Genomic DNA, 15465 nt, shown 5'->3' with positions numbered 1-15465 from the left:
GATCCTGTATGCATGCTAAGTCGCTTCAGTTGTGTCTAACTCTTTGCGACCCTATGGACTGTAGCCCGCCAGGCTCCTCTGTCTATGGGATTCTCCAGGCAAGAATACTGGAGTGGGTTGCCATGCCCTCCTCCAGAGGATCTTCTGGACCCAAGAGATTGAACCCAGGTCTTTTAAGTCTCCTGCATTGGCAGGCAGGTTCTTTACCACTGGTGCCCCTTGGGAAGCCCAAAATCCTGTAATAGGATCTTTCTAACATTCTCTTATGATTCTTTTATGATTATCAAATCCCTTATGATTATACAGTGGAAGTGAGAAATATATTTAAGGGCCTAGATCTGATAGATAGAGTGCCTGATGAACTATGGACAGAGGTTCATGACATTGTACAGGAGATAGGGATCAAGACTATCCCCATGGAAAAGAAATGCAAAAAAGCAAAATGGCTGTCTGGGGAGGCCTTACAAATAGCTGTGAAAAGAAGAGAAGTGAAAAGCAAAGGAGAAAAGGAAAGATATAAGCATCTGAATGCAGAGTTCAAAAGAATAGCAGGGAGAGATAAGAAAGCCTTCCTCAGCAATCAAGGCAAAGAAATAGGGGAAAAACAACAGAATGGGAAAGACTAGAGATCTCTTCAAGAAAATTAGAGATATCAAGGAAATATTTCATGCAAAGATGGGCTCAATAAAGGACAGAAATGGTATGGACGTAACAGAAGCAGAAGATACTAAGAAGAGGTGGCAAGAATACACAGAAGAACGGTACAAAAAAGATCTTCACGACCATGATAATCACAATGGTGAGATCACTCACCTAAAGCCAGACATCCTGGAATGTGAAGTCAAGTGGGCCTCTGAAAGCATCACTATGAACAAAGCTAGTGGAAGTGATGGAATTCCAGTTGAACTATTTCAAATCCTGAAAGATGATGCTGTGAAAGTGCTGCACTCAATATGCCAGCAAATTTGGAAAACTCAGCAGTGGCCACAGGACTGGAAAAGGTCAGTTTTCATTCCAATCCCAAAGAAAAGCAATGACAAAGAATGCCCAAACTACCGCACAATTGCACTCATCTCACACGCTAGTAAAGTAATGCTCAAAATTCTCCAAGCCAGGCTTCAGCAATATGTGAACCGTGAATTTCCAGAAGTTCAAGCTGGTTTTAGAAAAGGCAGAGGAACCAGAGATCAAACTGCCAACATCCGCTGATCATGGAAAAAGCAAGAGAGTTCCAGAAAACATCTATTTCTGCTTTATTGACTATGCCAAAGTCTTTAACTATGTGGATCACAATAAACTGTGGAAAATTCTGAAAGAGATGGGAACCACCTGACCTCTTGAGAAACCTGTATGGAGGTCAGGAAGCAACAGTTAGAACTGGACATGGAACAACAGACTGGTTCCAAATAGGAAAAGGAGTACGTCAAGGCTGGATATTGTCACCCTGCTTATTTAACTTATATGCAGAGTACATCATGAGAAACGCTGGGCTGGAAGGAGCGCAAGTTGGAATCAATATTGCCGGGAGAAATATCAATAACCTCAGATATGCAGATGACACCACCCTTCTGGCAGAAAGTGAAGAGGACCTAAAAAGTCTCTTGATGAAAGTGAAAGAGGAGAGTGAAAAAAGTTGGCTTAAAGCTCAACATTCAGAAAACGAAGACCATTGCATCTGGTCCCATTATTTCATGGGAAATAGATGGGGAAACAGTGGAAACAGTGTCAGACTTCATTTTTGGGGGCTCCAAAATCACTGCAGATGGTGATTGCAGCCATGAAATTAAAAGACGCTTACTGCTTGGAAGAAAAGTTATGACCAACCTAGACAGTATATTCAAAAGCAGAGACATTACTTTGTCAACAAAGGTCCATGTAGTCAAGGCTATGGTTTTTCCAGTGGTCATGTATGGATGCGAGAGTTGGACTGTGTAGAAAGCTGAGTGCCGAAGAATTGATGCTTTTGAACTGTGGTGTTGGAGAAGACTCTTGAGAGTCCCTTGGACTGCAAGGAGATCCAACCAGTCCATTCTAAAGGAGATCAGTCCTGGGTGTTCCTTGGAAGGATTGATGCTAAAGCTGAAACGCTAGTATTTTGGCCACCTCATGCGAAGAGTTGACTCATTGGAAAAGACTCTGCTGCTGGGAGGGATTGGTGGTAGGAGGAGAAGGGGATGACAGAGGATGAGATGGCTGGATGGCATCAATGACTCAATGGACATGAGTTTGAGTGAACTCCAGGAGTTGGTGATAGACAGGGAGGCCTGGCGTGCTGCAATTCATAGGGTCGCAAAGAGCTGGACACGGCTGAGCGACTGAACTGAAGTAAACATTGTCTTACGACCTGCATTTACCAAAATTATACAGTTCATGATTGAGTAATAAACTCAATTTATTTAAAACTACACTTGGATTCTTGGTGGTCTTTGAGTGCACTGGCACAAAACCATGGGATCAATATTTTCAAATATACAGAATAATATACACCAACAAGAAGTCACATACCAATAAAAAAAAAAGGGGGGGCACAAAAAGAAAAAAAAAGTAAAAAGTCACACGAGAACTACAAACAAATGGTTTCATACCTACTGTAAAAGTGTTGTATTTCAAATGTATAAGATTATGGTACTGATTCAGTTGGTGGGACCATCATTTCAACTTGAATCAATTTTCTGCTTCTGCATAAATGTAGTAAAATCTCAACACTAAGAGACTGAGAAACCCTGTAGGTATTTGCGTTAGCGTTCGGAAGCCGCTGCAATGGGGTTTAGCTCCGCCCAGGCCGAAGTCCCGTCACCTTCCCCAGGAAATCCGCGTTCCCGCGGTCGACGAAATCCTCCGAGGCAGGAGCGGCGCAACTCAGACCGGCTGGTCCTACAATAACGACGTTCTAGCCGATTGCCTACTCGGTGGTAGGGCCCGCCGCAGCCCGGCCTCCGGGCGCCGCCATGTTGGAGGCGCAGGACGGGAGCCATGGCTGCGAGCACCAGATCAGCGGCCAGAGCCGGGCCCGCTCTGCCAGGCACATGCTGGAAGTGCGTCCGGGGCTGTTCTTGGGTGGAGCCGCGGCCGTCGCGGAGCTAGACCACCTGAGGGAGGCGGGCGTCACGGCAGTGCTGACGGTGGACTCGGAGGAGCCTAACTTCAAAACGGGGGCTGGGGTCGAGGGTCTACGGAGTCTCTTCGTGCCAGCGCTGGACAGACCCGAGACCGACCTGCTCAGTCATCTGGACCGCTGTGTGGCCTTCATCGTCCAGGCTCGCGCCGAGGGCCGCGCGGTGCTGGTGCACTGGTGAGTGGTCGGGTCCGTGGCGAGAGCGACCCGCCACGCTTCTACCCTGGCCCACCTCACCCTTTCCCTCCCAGGGCCCAGAAGAGGACCAGAGGGCTGTCGGGCCGCTGGGACCTCCATCCTCTTGCGTAGGCTTGTGTCAGAGAGAGGAGCGGGCAGGACACTGTCCCTTGACGACGCGCAGGCTTTTCATTCATTTTGTTTGTGTTGGTTCATTCTGCAGCCGCTGAGTTTTCGAGGGTAGGAGGAATCTTCAGATAAATGACCAAGTCTCTACATCTAAAGAGTTTAAATCTCTTCTCGAGTAGCCAGACACATACTGAGGAAATGCAGACTAGGATGCGAGGTGTGTAGTAAGAGAGATTATTGTAATAGAAGTTAAGGTTATTCAGACTTCAGAGGGAGAACAGGCTGTTTTCATTGTTTTTGTTTGAGGCAGGCGTGGCCGATGTAGGGGAGATTTGGGGAGAGAAAAATTGATTAGTACGTAGCAGTGGCAGAAAGAGTGTAATTACAAGTCTACGCTTACTGAGTCAGCAATTTTACAGCCAGCCTTTGTTATAAATATTACATAAAGAACGTAAGGTAGTGATAAAATAGAAGTTTGGGACCAGATCTCCAGGGCCTTTAAAACCAAGAGCAAAAGAGTTTAGATTTGTTCTGAAGCCATTATAAGATGTTAAAAAATTAGTGTAATTATTTTTCAGTAGGTAATGCATTCACATGGTTCAGAATTAAAAATGAATAAGGAAATAAAGGAATACTTCTTTTGTACAGCAGTAGTATTTCAGAGACAAAGGATTTACTTGAGTAGAAGAAGCAGACAAGAAGTGGACCCCAAACTTTACCATTTATAGGGGGTGGGTTTTTTTGTTTTTGTAATTGTTGCTGTTTGATATTTTAAAGGTTTCTTTTTCAGTCATGCAGGGGTCAGTCGAAGTGTGACTGTAATAACCGCTTTTATGATGAAGACTGACCAGCTTACCTTTGAAAAAGCCTATGAAGTCCTTAAGTCTGTCAAGCCAGAGGCCAAGTGAGTTACTTGTTACAGTAATAATTCTGCTTTTGTGATGCAGTTTTATTTATTTAAAGAAAATTTAACTCTGTATCTGTTTGCCCTTACAGGATGAATGAGGGGTTTGAGTGGCAACTGAAATTATACCAGGCAATGGGCTGTGAAGTAGATACCTCCAGTGCAGTTTATAAACAATATCGTTTACAAAAGGTTACAGAGAAGTATCCAGGTAAGTAATAATTGGCAGTATGTATTCAGTCCTTTGTGGGTGTCCCTGGTGGCTCAGCCTGGGTAAAGGATCCGCCCGCAATGTGGGAGACCTGGATTCCATCCCTGGGTTGGGAAGATCCCCTGGAGGAGGTCATCACAACCTACTCCAGTATTCTTGCTTTAGGAAATCCCATGGACTGAGGAGCCTGGTGGGCTGTATAGTCCATGGGGTTGCAAAGAGTCAGACACAACTGAGCAGCTAAGCACAGCACATTCAGTCTTTTCTAGATGTAGTTCACTCTGACACTAGATGCTTCAGGTGCATTATTTCACTTTTGAAGCAGGTACTTTTATTTCATTTTGATACCATGGTTTAGCAAGAAATAGGTTGTTCAGGGTCACATGGTTTGTAAATGGCTGGCTCGAATTTGAAGTCAGGCAGTCTGTGCCTGGAAGCCAAGGGCTGCATCACTGTGCTCTCCCACCTTGTCCTCATTGCTCAACAGGGGAGATTTTTTTTAATTTCTGAGATTAGCATTTTGTTGTTTAGTTGCTAAGTTGTGTCTGACTCTCTTGTGACCCCATGAACTGGCTCCTCTGTCCATGGGATTTCCCAGGCAAGGATACTGGAGTGGGTTGCCATTTCCTTCTCCTGGGGATCTTCCCAACCTATGGATCAAACCTGCGTCTTCTGTATTGGCATGTGGATTCTTTACCACTGAGCAACTTGCCTCAATTTGACACAAACTGAATTTTGTCTGAAAATGCAGAGTTGATTTTGACAAATGGATACATTTTATGTTATGTAGAATTGCAGAACTTACCTCAAGAACTCTTTGCTGTTGACCCATCTGCCATTTCACAAGGATTGAAAGATGGGGGTCTCTACAAATGTAGAAAGTGCAGGTAAAATATTTTGTATCCTCTGGAAATTTTACTTTGTCTTGGTAGAAAAGTACTGAAAGTTTCAGTTTCTTAAAATCTTGTAGGAAGAATTTGTTTAATGGAATAATACAGAAATTTCGTATTCAGATCTGGTTTCAAGAAGAATATGAATTCTTAAAAGTTATCTGGTTACTTGTAGAGGTTATCAAAAATTAAAACAGCATAATCATTGTTATATTAACTTGCTCTCTAAGAAATAGTGCACTTTTAATCTATTTTTCCATCCGTTTGGAAATCATAAATGTTTTTGTTTCTTTGGGGGTTGTAGGCGATCTTTATTTAGAAGTTCTAGCATTTTGGATCATAATGAAGGAAGTGGTCCTACAGCCTTTGCCCACAAGAGGATGACGGCATCCCCCATGCTTTCCACAGGGAGTCAGGCTCAGTGTACATCTTACTTCATTGAACCTGTACATTGGATGGAATCCACTTTGTTGGGAGTGATGGATGGACAGGTGAGAACGCATTTTACTTTCTTTAGTTTTATTATGTCATTTGTATTCTGTTCCTTCTTTCATTTTAAACCATACTTTAACTAGTGTTTTACTCCATCTTAACTGCTTTCTTTCTAAAGATTATATCTTTGTAGTATAGGCAAGATTCTATCAAAGATAAATTAGTTAAATAAAAACCAAGTGATCCAAAATAATGATCCATTTTTTGGTTGAGAGCTTTTGGTCTCAGTTAATGCCTTTTAAGTCTATTGTTTATATTTTTTCAAATTAAGACAAATTAGAAAATATTTAGCAAAACTTGAGCTTTGTAAGAAGTAGAGAAAATCATGGATTTTAAAATTAGATTTAAAATTTCTTCTTAATCTTTTTTTCCCCTTTGGCTCTATGTATCTCTGTTTTCTTGATTCTTTTAGTTTTATATGTTTGTTATGAGATTCTTTTTCATTTCTTACTAATTCTAAAGAATGCAGCTCATATGAGCATCCTGTGACAGCTACAACTCTTTCAGGTTTACTTGATATTAATGTAAAGATATTCTTAATCTAAGATGTAATGATGTTTAAAGATTATCTAAGTTTGTATAGTGAGTTTTTATGAAACTCTCACTGTATTTCATTTGAAGAATACAATAATTTTATAAAATGGAACAGATATATATATTTACATTTTATATACGAGGAAACTTAATCTACATTAGTTAATGTCTTGCCTAGAAGGGGGTACCCTATATTCAAACCCATGTTTTCAGATGCTACTGGTTTATTGAGATATAATTCACTTGCCATATAATTCATCCATGGAAAGTGTACAGTTCAGTGGTTTTTAGTATGTTCCCAGGTTTTAGAATCTGTCACGATTTTTATCGCTACCAAATAAACCTTGTACAGAAGTCACTTCCTACTCTTGATACTATTTGTTGAAGTCCACTTTATCTGTTTTTTCTTTTGTGGCGGCTTATGTTTTTGCCTTGCTGTTTTTATTTATCTTGGTTGCCTCTTGTGGCTTGTGGGATCCTGGTTTGCTGACCAGGGATTGAACCCTGGCCCTCAGCAGTGAAAGCCTGGAGTCTTAACCGTTTGATGCCCAGGGAATTCCCTTGCTGCTTTTATTTAATCTGGGAAGCACCCAAGATAAAGGCATTTATTTTATTTTTTTATGAAATATTCTAGGTCACATATGTGCATACTTATTTGTAAATTTATTTTTGTAAAGAATATATACCTAAAAGTGGAATTCCTGGCTTGAAGAGTGCACATTTTTAAATATTACTAATATTCTGGGCTGACCTTAACAGTGCCCACACAGATTTGCCTTTCACTAGCGTTGAATGCGTGTACTCATTTCCCCATACCTTTGGATATGGATATTATAAAATCAGTAAGGTTTTGTCTGTTGATGAGATGAAAAAAGTCATTAATCCTAAGGTGTCTTAATTGAATCTCTATGACTACTGCTGAGACCAACATCTTTATCTACTTATCAGGCATTTATACTTTGTTTTGTAGGAAATTTCCTTCATCTTCTTGATGCATTTCCATGGGTTTTGTCTTTTTCTAAGGAATTCAGGAGCTGTTTCTGTAGTCTAGTGTTTCACATAATGCAGGTGTTTCCTCCAGTCTGTTGCTTATCTCAGCTTTGAGATACAGTTTTTTTTTTTTTTCAGTTTATTGAGATATAATTGATATACAGCGTTGTATAAGTTGAGGTGTAAAAAAAAAATAAAATAAGTTGAAGGTGTACAGCACAAGTGGCCTAACATACATATATTATGAATGTGGTTTTTTAAAATTATGGTAAAATAGTCATAACATAAATTTACCATTTTAACTATTTTTAGTGTGTAATTCAGTAGTATTGAGAATGTTCACATTGTGCAACTATCACCACCATCTTCCCCAGTTGAAATGCCATACCCATTAAACACTAATCCCCCACCCCTTCCTCCCCAGTCCCTGGCAACCACTCTTCTGCTCTCTGCTTTTATGAATATGACTCCTCCAGGTGCCTCATAAATTTGTGGCTGGCTTATTGCACTTGGCATAATGTCCTCAGGGTTCATCCATGTTGGAGCGTGTGTCAGAGTTTCCTTCCTTTTTAATGCTGAATAGTATTCCATTTTATGTGTATACCACATTTTGTCTACTCAGCTATCCACGGATATCTGGGTTGCTCCCTCCCTTTGGGTATTGGGAATAATGCTGCTGTGAACATGGGTATACAAATATCTGTTTCGGTCCCTGCTTTTATTTCTTTTGAGTATATACCCAGAATTGGAATTACTGGATCATACAGTAATTCTATGTTTAATTGTTTTGAGGAATATGGTATTTTTGTCAAACTAAAAACTTGTAGATATTTGTGTAATTTTAGTTCTGAATTTTATGTACAGACTTTCTTTATAGCTGGTTTAAAGGTAAACACATAATATGGTGTGTGGATAATGAAAGATTTCTCTGTCTCACCTTGTTTATGATGAGTGTATGTAAAGTGTGGATCAGGTATGCTCATGTTACTGTGCTGTTTGCTTGAAACGCTCTAGTCTTAGTACTCGTATGCCACAGTCATGAAACCTTCTATTTCATGCCTCAGTCTTCACCTTTCTCCTTTCATTCTGGAATTAGTCTATTCCTTCTCTATACTCCCAGAGTACAACGTAAACTTAACAATTATTGTAGTCTACTATCCATTATAGTAAATTGCCATTACATTTCATCTCACTGATTAGATCATCAACTCCTTGAAGCTGTGAGCCATGTCTTTCCATGATCTGTGTTACCAAAGATAATTACTTGTTTTATATAAAAGTGAAAGAAAAAGTAACATGTCTGTTTTCTTTTAGCTTCTCTGCCCCAAATGCAATGCCAAGTTGGGTTCTTTCAACTGGTATGGTGAACAGTGCTCCTGTGGCAGATGGATAGCACCCGCTTTTCAAATACATAAGAGCAGAGTGGATGAAACGAGAATGCTGCCGGTTTGGGGATCACAAACAAGAAAAACAGGAACTTGTTACATTTGATGACTTGCTGATATGTGCTTCTCTTCCTTATTGTCATCCGTGGCAGATTGTGTAGTTTTTAGGCCATTAACATTTCATTTGCAACGTGAGAAGATAAAATCACTTGATGTTACTTAGAAATTATACATTATCAGCTTCTTATACTGTCCAAGTAGATTACTTTGTATAGACATCAGAACTTTTTAATCATGTAAATTATACTTTGATATTAAAATCTTCTATAACCTGGATACTTTCTTTATTTCATATGTATTAAAAGTTGTGATTTTTTTCTCATCTTTAAAAAAATTTATTTTTTAATTGGAGGAAAATTGCTTTACAATCTTGTGTTGGTTTCTGCTGTAGAAAAATGCAAATCAGCCATAATTACACATATGTCACTTCCTTAAAGTTGTGATTTTTGGAATGTTAGGTATGAATTCCTCAGTTCTAGATGGACAGAATAATGTCCAAAAACTTAAAACTGTCATATTTAAGTGACATCCGTTTATTTCTAGAAATGTAAAGCAAATTTGCTTGGATGTGTTTTGACATTTTCTTTTAAGGGACATAAGTAAAGCTACCTAAGTCTGGATTTTTCTTGGAAATGTAGAAGGAAAGGACATCAGTAAAATGCTGACTAAAATGTCTTTTTTCTATTTTTGTTCTGGAATCCCAGTTATCTGAGTTTTTAGAAAAACATGTTTAAGATACTTCTGGAAGTAGTCTGCTTAAAGAAATATATTAATGTTAGGTATGTTTCTAATGATGAAGAAAATTAAATGTGAAGTAACTGCATATCAATCACCTTTTTAGCCTGGTGTGTGAGAGTATTGGGAAAGGTAAATATGTCCAGATTAGCTTTTTAATGTGATCTCTGGAGACTGGAATTTATTTTACTTATTGATAATAGTTAGAGTCTAAACACCTGATTAGATGTTTGAACATTTACATGAGATCAGAATTAACTAATAAAGTAGTCCATGTTCTTAATACATATTGCATATCTTCACATGTGAGTGTATCTGTATGTACATAAACACCAACATGGAAGTTACTTTACATACAAAGAAATGTGAATCACCATCTTTAAAAGGGTGTGACTGTTAAAATTGACTCTCGAGAGTATCTCAGAATAGGACATGGAGCCTTTGGCAACTTTCATTTAATACATTTTTCTTAGGAGAAAAAATTTCTCCATTTCTGTCTTAGCTTTCATAATAGCTGTTTACCTCTTTACTTTGTAATGTTTTCCAGAAAGATTATTTTTTTAATAATTAGGTTGAACCTTTGCCTCTTTGTAGGTAAAAAGTAGTTGAGTAGCAGCAGTTTCATACTGTTCAAGTTACCTATCCATGACACTGTGGCATTTGACACACAAAATTACATAGATTTTACTTGAATTTATAATTGTCAATTCAGTAAATAGTTACTAAGCACCTGTTGTGTGCAATTTGGTGATATATGGAACAAACTAGATAAAAGCTCTGCCTTGTAATTTACATTGTTGCCAGGGGAATTGACAAAATAGTATCTTTTTTGAATGATAATTAGTATTTGCCAGTGAGGAATCGTTTTTGGATAGATGATTATTCTTAATGTAAATTTTGAAATTTTGTAAAACATCCTCTAAGCAAGATTTTCAGATTTAAAGTCTTTCAGGGTTTTGTTTTTTTCTTTTTTGGCAGGGGGTGGGGGATAGATAGAAAATCCATTATGCCTTTGTTCTCAAAAAAGCTTTTTAATATTTAGGAATACCAGTGTAAAACATTTGAATTTACACATTCGTTGAAAACAGCAATATTAACCTTATTTCAGAGGCAGTGTGGTACAGTGAAAACAGTACTGAAGTAGAATTATTAGAGAGTGGCTCTAATCTGGCTCCACTGATCACCATCTTGGAAGTGAGCAGGTCTTTTGAAAATTGAGTCATTTTTCGTCTTCACCAAATGCTGCTGCTAAGTTGTTTCAGTTGTGTCCGACTGTGTGACCCCATAGACGGCAGCCCACCAGGCTCCCTGTCCCTGGGATTCTCCAGGTAAGAACACTGATTGGGTTCCCATTTCCTTCTCCAGTTCATGAAAGTGAAAAGTGAAAGTGAAGTCGCTCAGTTGTGTCCAACTCATAGGGACCCCATGGACTGCAGCCTACCAGGCTTCTGCCATGGAATTTTCCAGGCAAGAGCACTGGAGTAGGGTGCCATTGCCTTTTCTGCTTCACGAAATGAGATTAATATATTCTCTGCTCTCCTGACAGGGTTGTTTGAAAGGATATTTGCATTAGTTTTAATTCATTTTTACCTAAAATAGAGATAATGATAGGATCCACATCTGAGTTTTTCTGAGGATTTTTGTGATACAATGCTGACAACTTTATATAGTGCCTAGCCACTAGCAGTCAACAGTTTCTCTTAAAATAGCTGCAATTGAGGACTTTTGTGTCAGTCACTATCCTAAACACTTAATGTATATTTAATCCTCAAAACAGCTCTGAGATAGACCCTATTCCCATTTTGCAGTCGTAATCGGCTCAGGAAGATTGTCACTTCCTCAAAAGTTACATAGCTATCTAGTGAACCTAGATTAGAAGTAAGATTTGACTTACTCCAAAATCTGATCTTTTAACCTCTATATTGTTTGAGTTCACTGTTCAGGGTGATATTTGTCTTGAAGATACACTGAAAATGTCAATCAGATTGTAAAATCTAATAGTACTGATGAAATGCAGTTTTTAACTAAGCTACAAATTCACTAGTCAGGCATTCTACCAACATTGGCAGGATTCAGACAGTACAAAATTGAAGTTTACATTCTATTTATCTTAATATTTAGAACTTAAGGCTACTAAGCTATTAAAATATTTTAATCTCTTATCTTGACAAATACATCTTCATAATGACCTGGAAGATGTTTGAATTTAGAATTCTCTGACTGTGGAAGTTTCGTGACAAAATATAGCAATGCAGTGAGTTGGCTCCTACCCACAGATTGCCCCTCTTCCCCTACCCCTGGATTTGTCCACGGGGACCCTGTGCGTATGTATTATTTGGACTCCTAACCTCACATTTCTAAGACTCCTGGCATACACTGCTGTCATAGTTCTTAGGAGGTCAGAGGCCTGAGCAAGGCGTGGAGCTGTTTGTGTATCAGAAGTGTGTCTGGAGGGGGTATATGTCCTGGCTGTGCACATCACTTTGGCATCATGGATTCTTAACCTGTGGGAAGAGACGTTACCAGATGCCAGAGGAGAGTTCTAGGTATGGATCTAGACATGAAAGTCTTTGAAATCTTATTTCTCTGCCAAGGGTTTAAGTTGAAAGCAAATGAATTAAGTTATTTGATAACATTCAACAGGTATGATTTAAAAAGATCTACAAACAGCATATTTCTTAATGAACATTGATGTTTCTTTTAAAAAATGTCTCCAAAGAAAAGATTTTGCAGAAACAAATGAAAAAACAAAAACCCAAAACCTATCAAACCTCTAGATATTAGAGTCAGGAATCTCACCAAGTGAAAAAATTTACAGGACAAATTATATTTTTGTTTTCTTCTGGCCCTGCACAGTGGAATCAGTTCCCCAACCAGGGACTGAACCCAAACCACAGCAGTGAAAGTGCTCGGTGGTGGAAAATGCAGAGTCCCAGCCACTGGACTGCCAGGAGTTCCTCCAAATGAAGACTTAAGAATTCCCCAGATTCTTTTGTTGGCTTGAAAATTTCCATAGTAAAGGTTAATTTTAAAATGATATGTTTCCCCTGTGGCTCAGATGTAAAGAATCTGCCTGCAATGCAGGAGACCTGGGTTGGATCCCTGGGTTGGGAAGATCCCCTGGAGAAGAGAAAAGCTATCCACTCTAGTACTATGGCTCGGAGAATTCCATGGACTGTATAGTCCAAGGGGTCGCAAAGAATTGGATACGACTAAGCAACTTTCACTTCATCTAAAATGACGTTAAATAAAAACGATTTAAAAATGTTAATGTTTACATACAAGAAGTCTTTCTACACAGAAAATCCTAGAGAATAAGGAGAATATAGCTCCGTGGTTGAGCATTTGACTGCACATAATTCAGTAAGGTTTTTGAATACAAAATTGCTGTAAAAAGTCAATAGTGTTACAATATGTCAGCAATAACTGAATTAATTTTTTTTTAAAAAAAGGATGTATAAAATGAAACTAAAAATATGGCAAGAAAAATTCCCTCAGGAGAGGGATGGATTTCTTATGCAATATACAAATAGCAGAGATCATTAAGAAAAGATTGATAAATCTGACTACATGGAAATTAAAACCTAGAGGACAAAAATCCCATAAACAAAGACAAATGTCAACCTCAGAGAAAGTATTTGCTACATACACACGGGTTAAATGTACACATCACTGAGAGAGAAAATCCAGTAGGAAATTTTATGAAAGATATGAATGGGCAATTTACAGAAAAAAATAGAGTTTAATGAATATGAGAAGATGTGCCACCTCTTTAATTGTCAGGGAAATGTAAATTATAGTCACACCCTTCACAGGCGAAAAATAAAAGTCTGATTACATCTAGCAGTGAGAATTCATCACTGCTAATGACAGTGTAAATTGGTATTATTTGGCAAATATTTGGTACTCCTACTTGATGAGCCAGTAAGTACCTTAAAAGACATTCTTGCATATATGCACAAGGGTACCCACATGAGGATATATTTTATGTGACAGTAAAATGTTGAAACCTTCCAAATGTCCATCAGTAGGGAAATGAAAAAATTTATGTTAAAACATATAAAAAAATAATGTTGAATGAGAAAAGTGACTTGGAGAAGACTAGTGCTAAACATTTATGTAAATTAAAATACCCCAAAACAACACTGTATGTATCTATACACATATTTAAACATAACAATAGACTTTAATGGTTACCATAAAATTCGTAGTGGAAGTTGTCTGTGGACGAAGGGAAAAGAAGCAGAGGAAAACAACGTAGCTCAGCTTAATCTGCAATGTTTAATTTCTTATGAAAAACCTGAAGTGAAAATGGAAATTATTTATGTTTCTTTATTCTTGGCGGTAAGCACACAAAGTTTGGTTTGTATTATTATTATATAAACTTGAATAAAAAATAAAAAAAATTGAATTAAAACCCGAAAACTTGCTGGAGTTGTCACAGCGATTTTCTTTAAAAAAAAAGACTAATGTATGTGGTGGATATTGAAGATTCTTGGTGATTTTCGTTTTTGTGGCAATTTTTGAATTTGCAGTTGGGTGAGAGTAAAAATCTTATAAATTTCACCTGGTATGAAAAATGATTAGTTAGCCGATGACAGAAAGAATCACCTTTAATGTAAGATAATTCTGTGATTTTTTTTTTCGGGGTTTGCGTCCCAGGGCGATTCTGTATATTCCGGATTGTGTAATCTGTAGTAATCATCCAGCCAGGAGGAGTTTTGTGGATTCTGGGAAGCGCTTGTTTTGTTTAGTAACCGAGGGAAAGATTCCACTTGGTCCTAGAGGTATACGTGTTCTTTTTTCACTTTTTGTAATATTGTGGTGGCTTTTGCCACAATGTTCACATGAGTCAGCCATGGGTGTACATGTGTTCCCCATCCTGACCCTCCCTCCCACCTCCCTCCCCATCCCATCCCTCAGGGTCATCCCAGTGCACCAGCCCTGAGCACCCTGTCTCATGCATAAAAGAACATACGTGTCCTTAAGGTGGAGGCTTTTTATCAAATATTCAACCGCTGAAATGCTTTAAAAAGAAATTTTAAGTAGCGGTGTTGAAACTCTTCCATCAAACTGAGTTCAAGTTTTCAGTTAGAGTTTGTGGTGTAGGCGGATTTTTTAAAACAAAATCGATCCTTACGTTTTAGGAGCAAAAAGATTGGGAATTTACATTATTACAGGTCTTAGGGTAAGGTCTCGAGGACTCCCTCTGCTAGGTGCTAGGCTTTGGTAATGTATATTTAAGGTGGTGAGCTGATTTTTATTTTTGGAAAGTTCATCTTTTATATTTATTGTGTTTAAATTTGCTTAAGTAAAAGTAGGCTTTCTAGAGTACGATTCATAGTATTTTTGCTTATCTCAGATGCTGCGCCAGTAGAGGGGAAGCTCTAACGAATGTGGAAAAGTAGTTGTGTATTTTTCTTCCACACATTTGTGTATATGGAGAATTTTTACACTCATAGTGAGTTATTAAAATTAAACCAGATTTACTTTCTTAGTCTTTAAATTTTGTTTTGATATATCTCTACTGTGGAATGAAAGGGGACGATGTTCAGAATGGGTTTTTCCCCATTTCTCAAAATATTATCAATATATTTTATTTAACCGACGTAGTGTTTGCGTCTTTCTTTTTCCCTTAAAACACCAGAACAGAAAATGCCGAAAATTCCAAAAGGGAAAAATACTTGCTCAGCGATTTGTTTAAAACTAGCTCAGGCTCTGACGTCCCTCGTGCGGCAGAAGCAGTTTGTCTCCAATCGGCCACCGTCGCGTCAGCGTTGCGGAGTAGTTTGTCCGTTCGCCGCCGCCGTCCCAGGACTAGTCACCGAGTTACTGGGCAGGGG

At 38.5% G+C, this 15465-nt stretch overlaps 1 protein-coding gene across 1 annotated transcript; it reads left to right on the top strand.

Moving 5' to 3' along the window:
* Positions 1–2881: 2881 nt before the first annotated feature.
* DUSP12 (dual specificity phosphatase 12) lies at positions 2882–9817 on the top strand. The gene is made up of 6 exons (XM_068965656.1): positions 2882–3292; positions 4212–4325; positions 4418–4536; positions 5327–5423; positions 5731–5917; positions 8757–9817. The coding sequence occupies exons 1-6, from the start codon at positions 2949–2951 to the stop codon at positions 8931–8933; spliced, it is 1038 nt and encodes a 345-aa protein (XP_068821757.1). The 5' UTR covers positions 2882–2948; the 3' UTR covers positions 8934–9817.
* Positions 9818–15465: the final 5648 nt, after the last annotated feature.

Source organism: Capricornis sumatraensis, chromosome 2 (genome assembly GCF_032405125.1).
Source record: "Capricornis sumatraensis isolate serow.1 chromosome 2, serow.2, whole genome shotgun sequence".
Classification (NCBI taxonomy): domain Eukaryota; kingdom Metazoa; phylum Chordata; class Mammalia; order Artiodactyla; family Bovidae; genus Capricornis; species Capricornis sumatraensis.
The sequence above is the reverse complement of the archived record's forward strand: the minus strand, read 5'-3'. Positions and strand labels throughout refer to the sequence as shown.

Coding starts and splice junctions, on each gene's coding strand:
- DUSP12 (XM_068965656.1), top strand. CDS start 2,949: ATGTTGGAGGCGCAGGACGGGAGCCATGGCTGCGAGCACCAGATCAGC. Junction 4,326..4,417: donor TCTGTCAAGCCAGAGGCCAA/GTGAGTTACTTG, acceptor TTGCCCTTACAG/GATGAATGAGGGGTTTGAGT. Junction 4,537..5,326: donor GGTTACAGAGAAGTATCCAG/GTAAGTAATAAT, acceptor TATGTTATGTAG/AATTGCAGAACTTACCTCAA.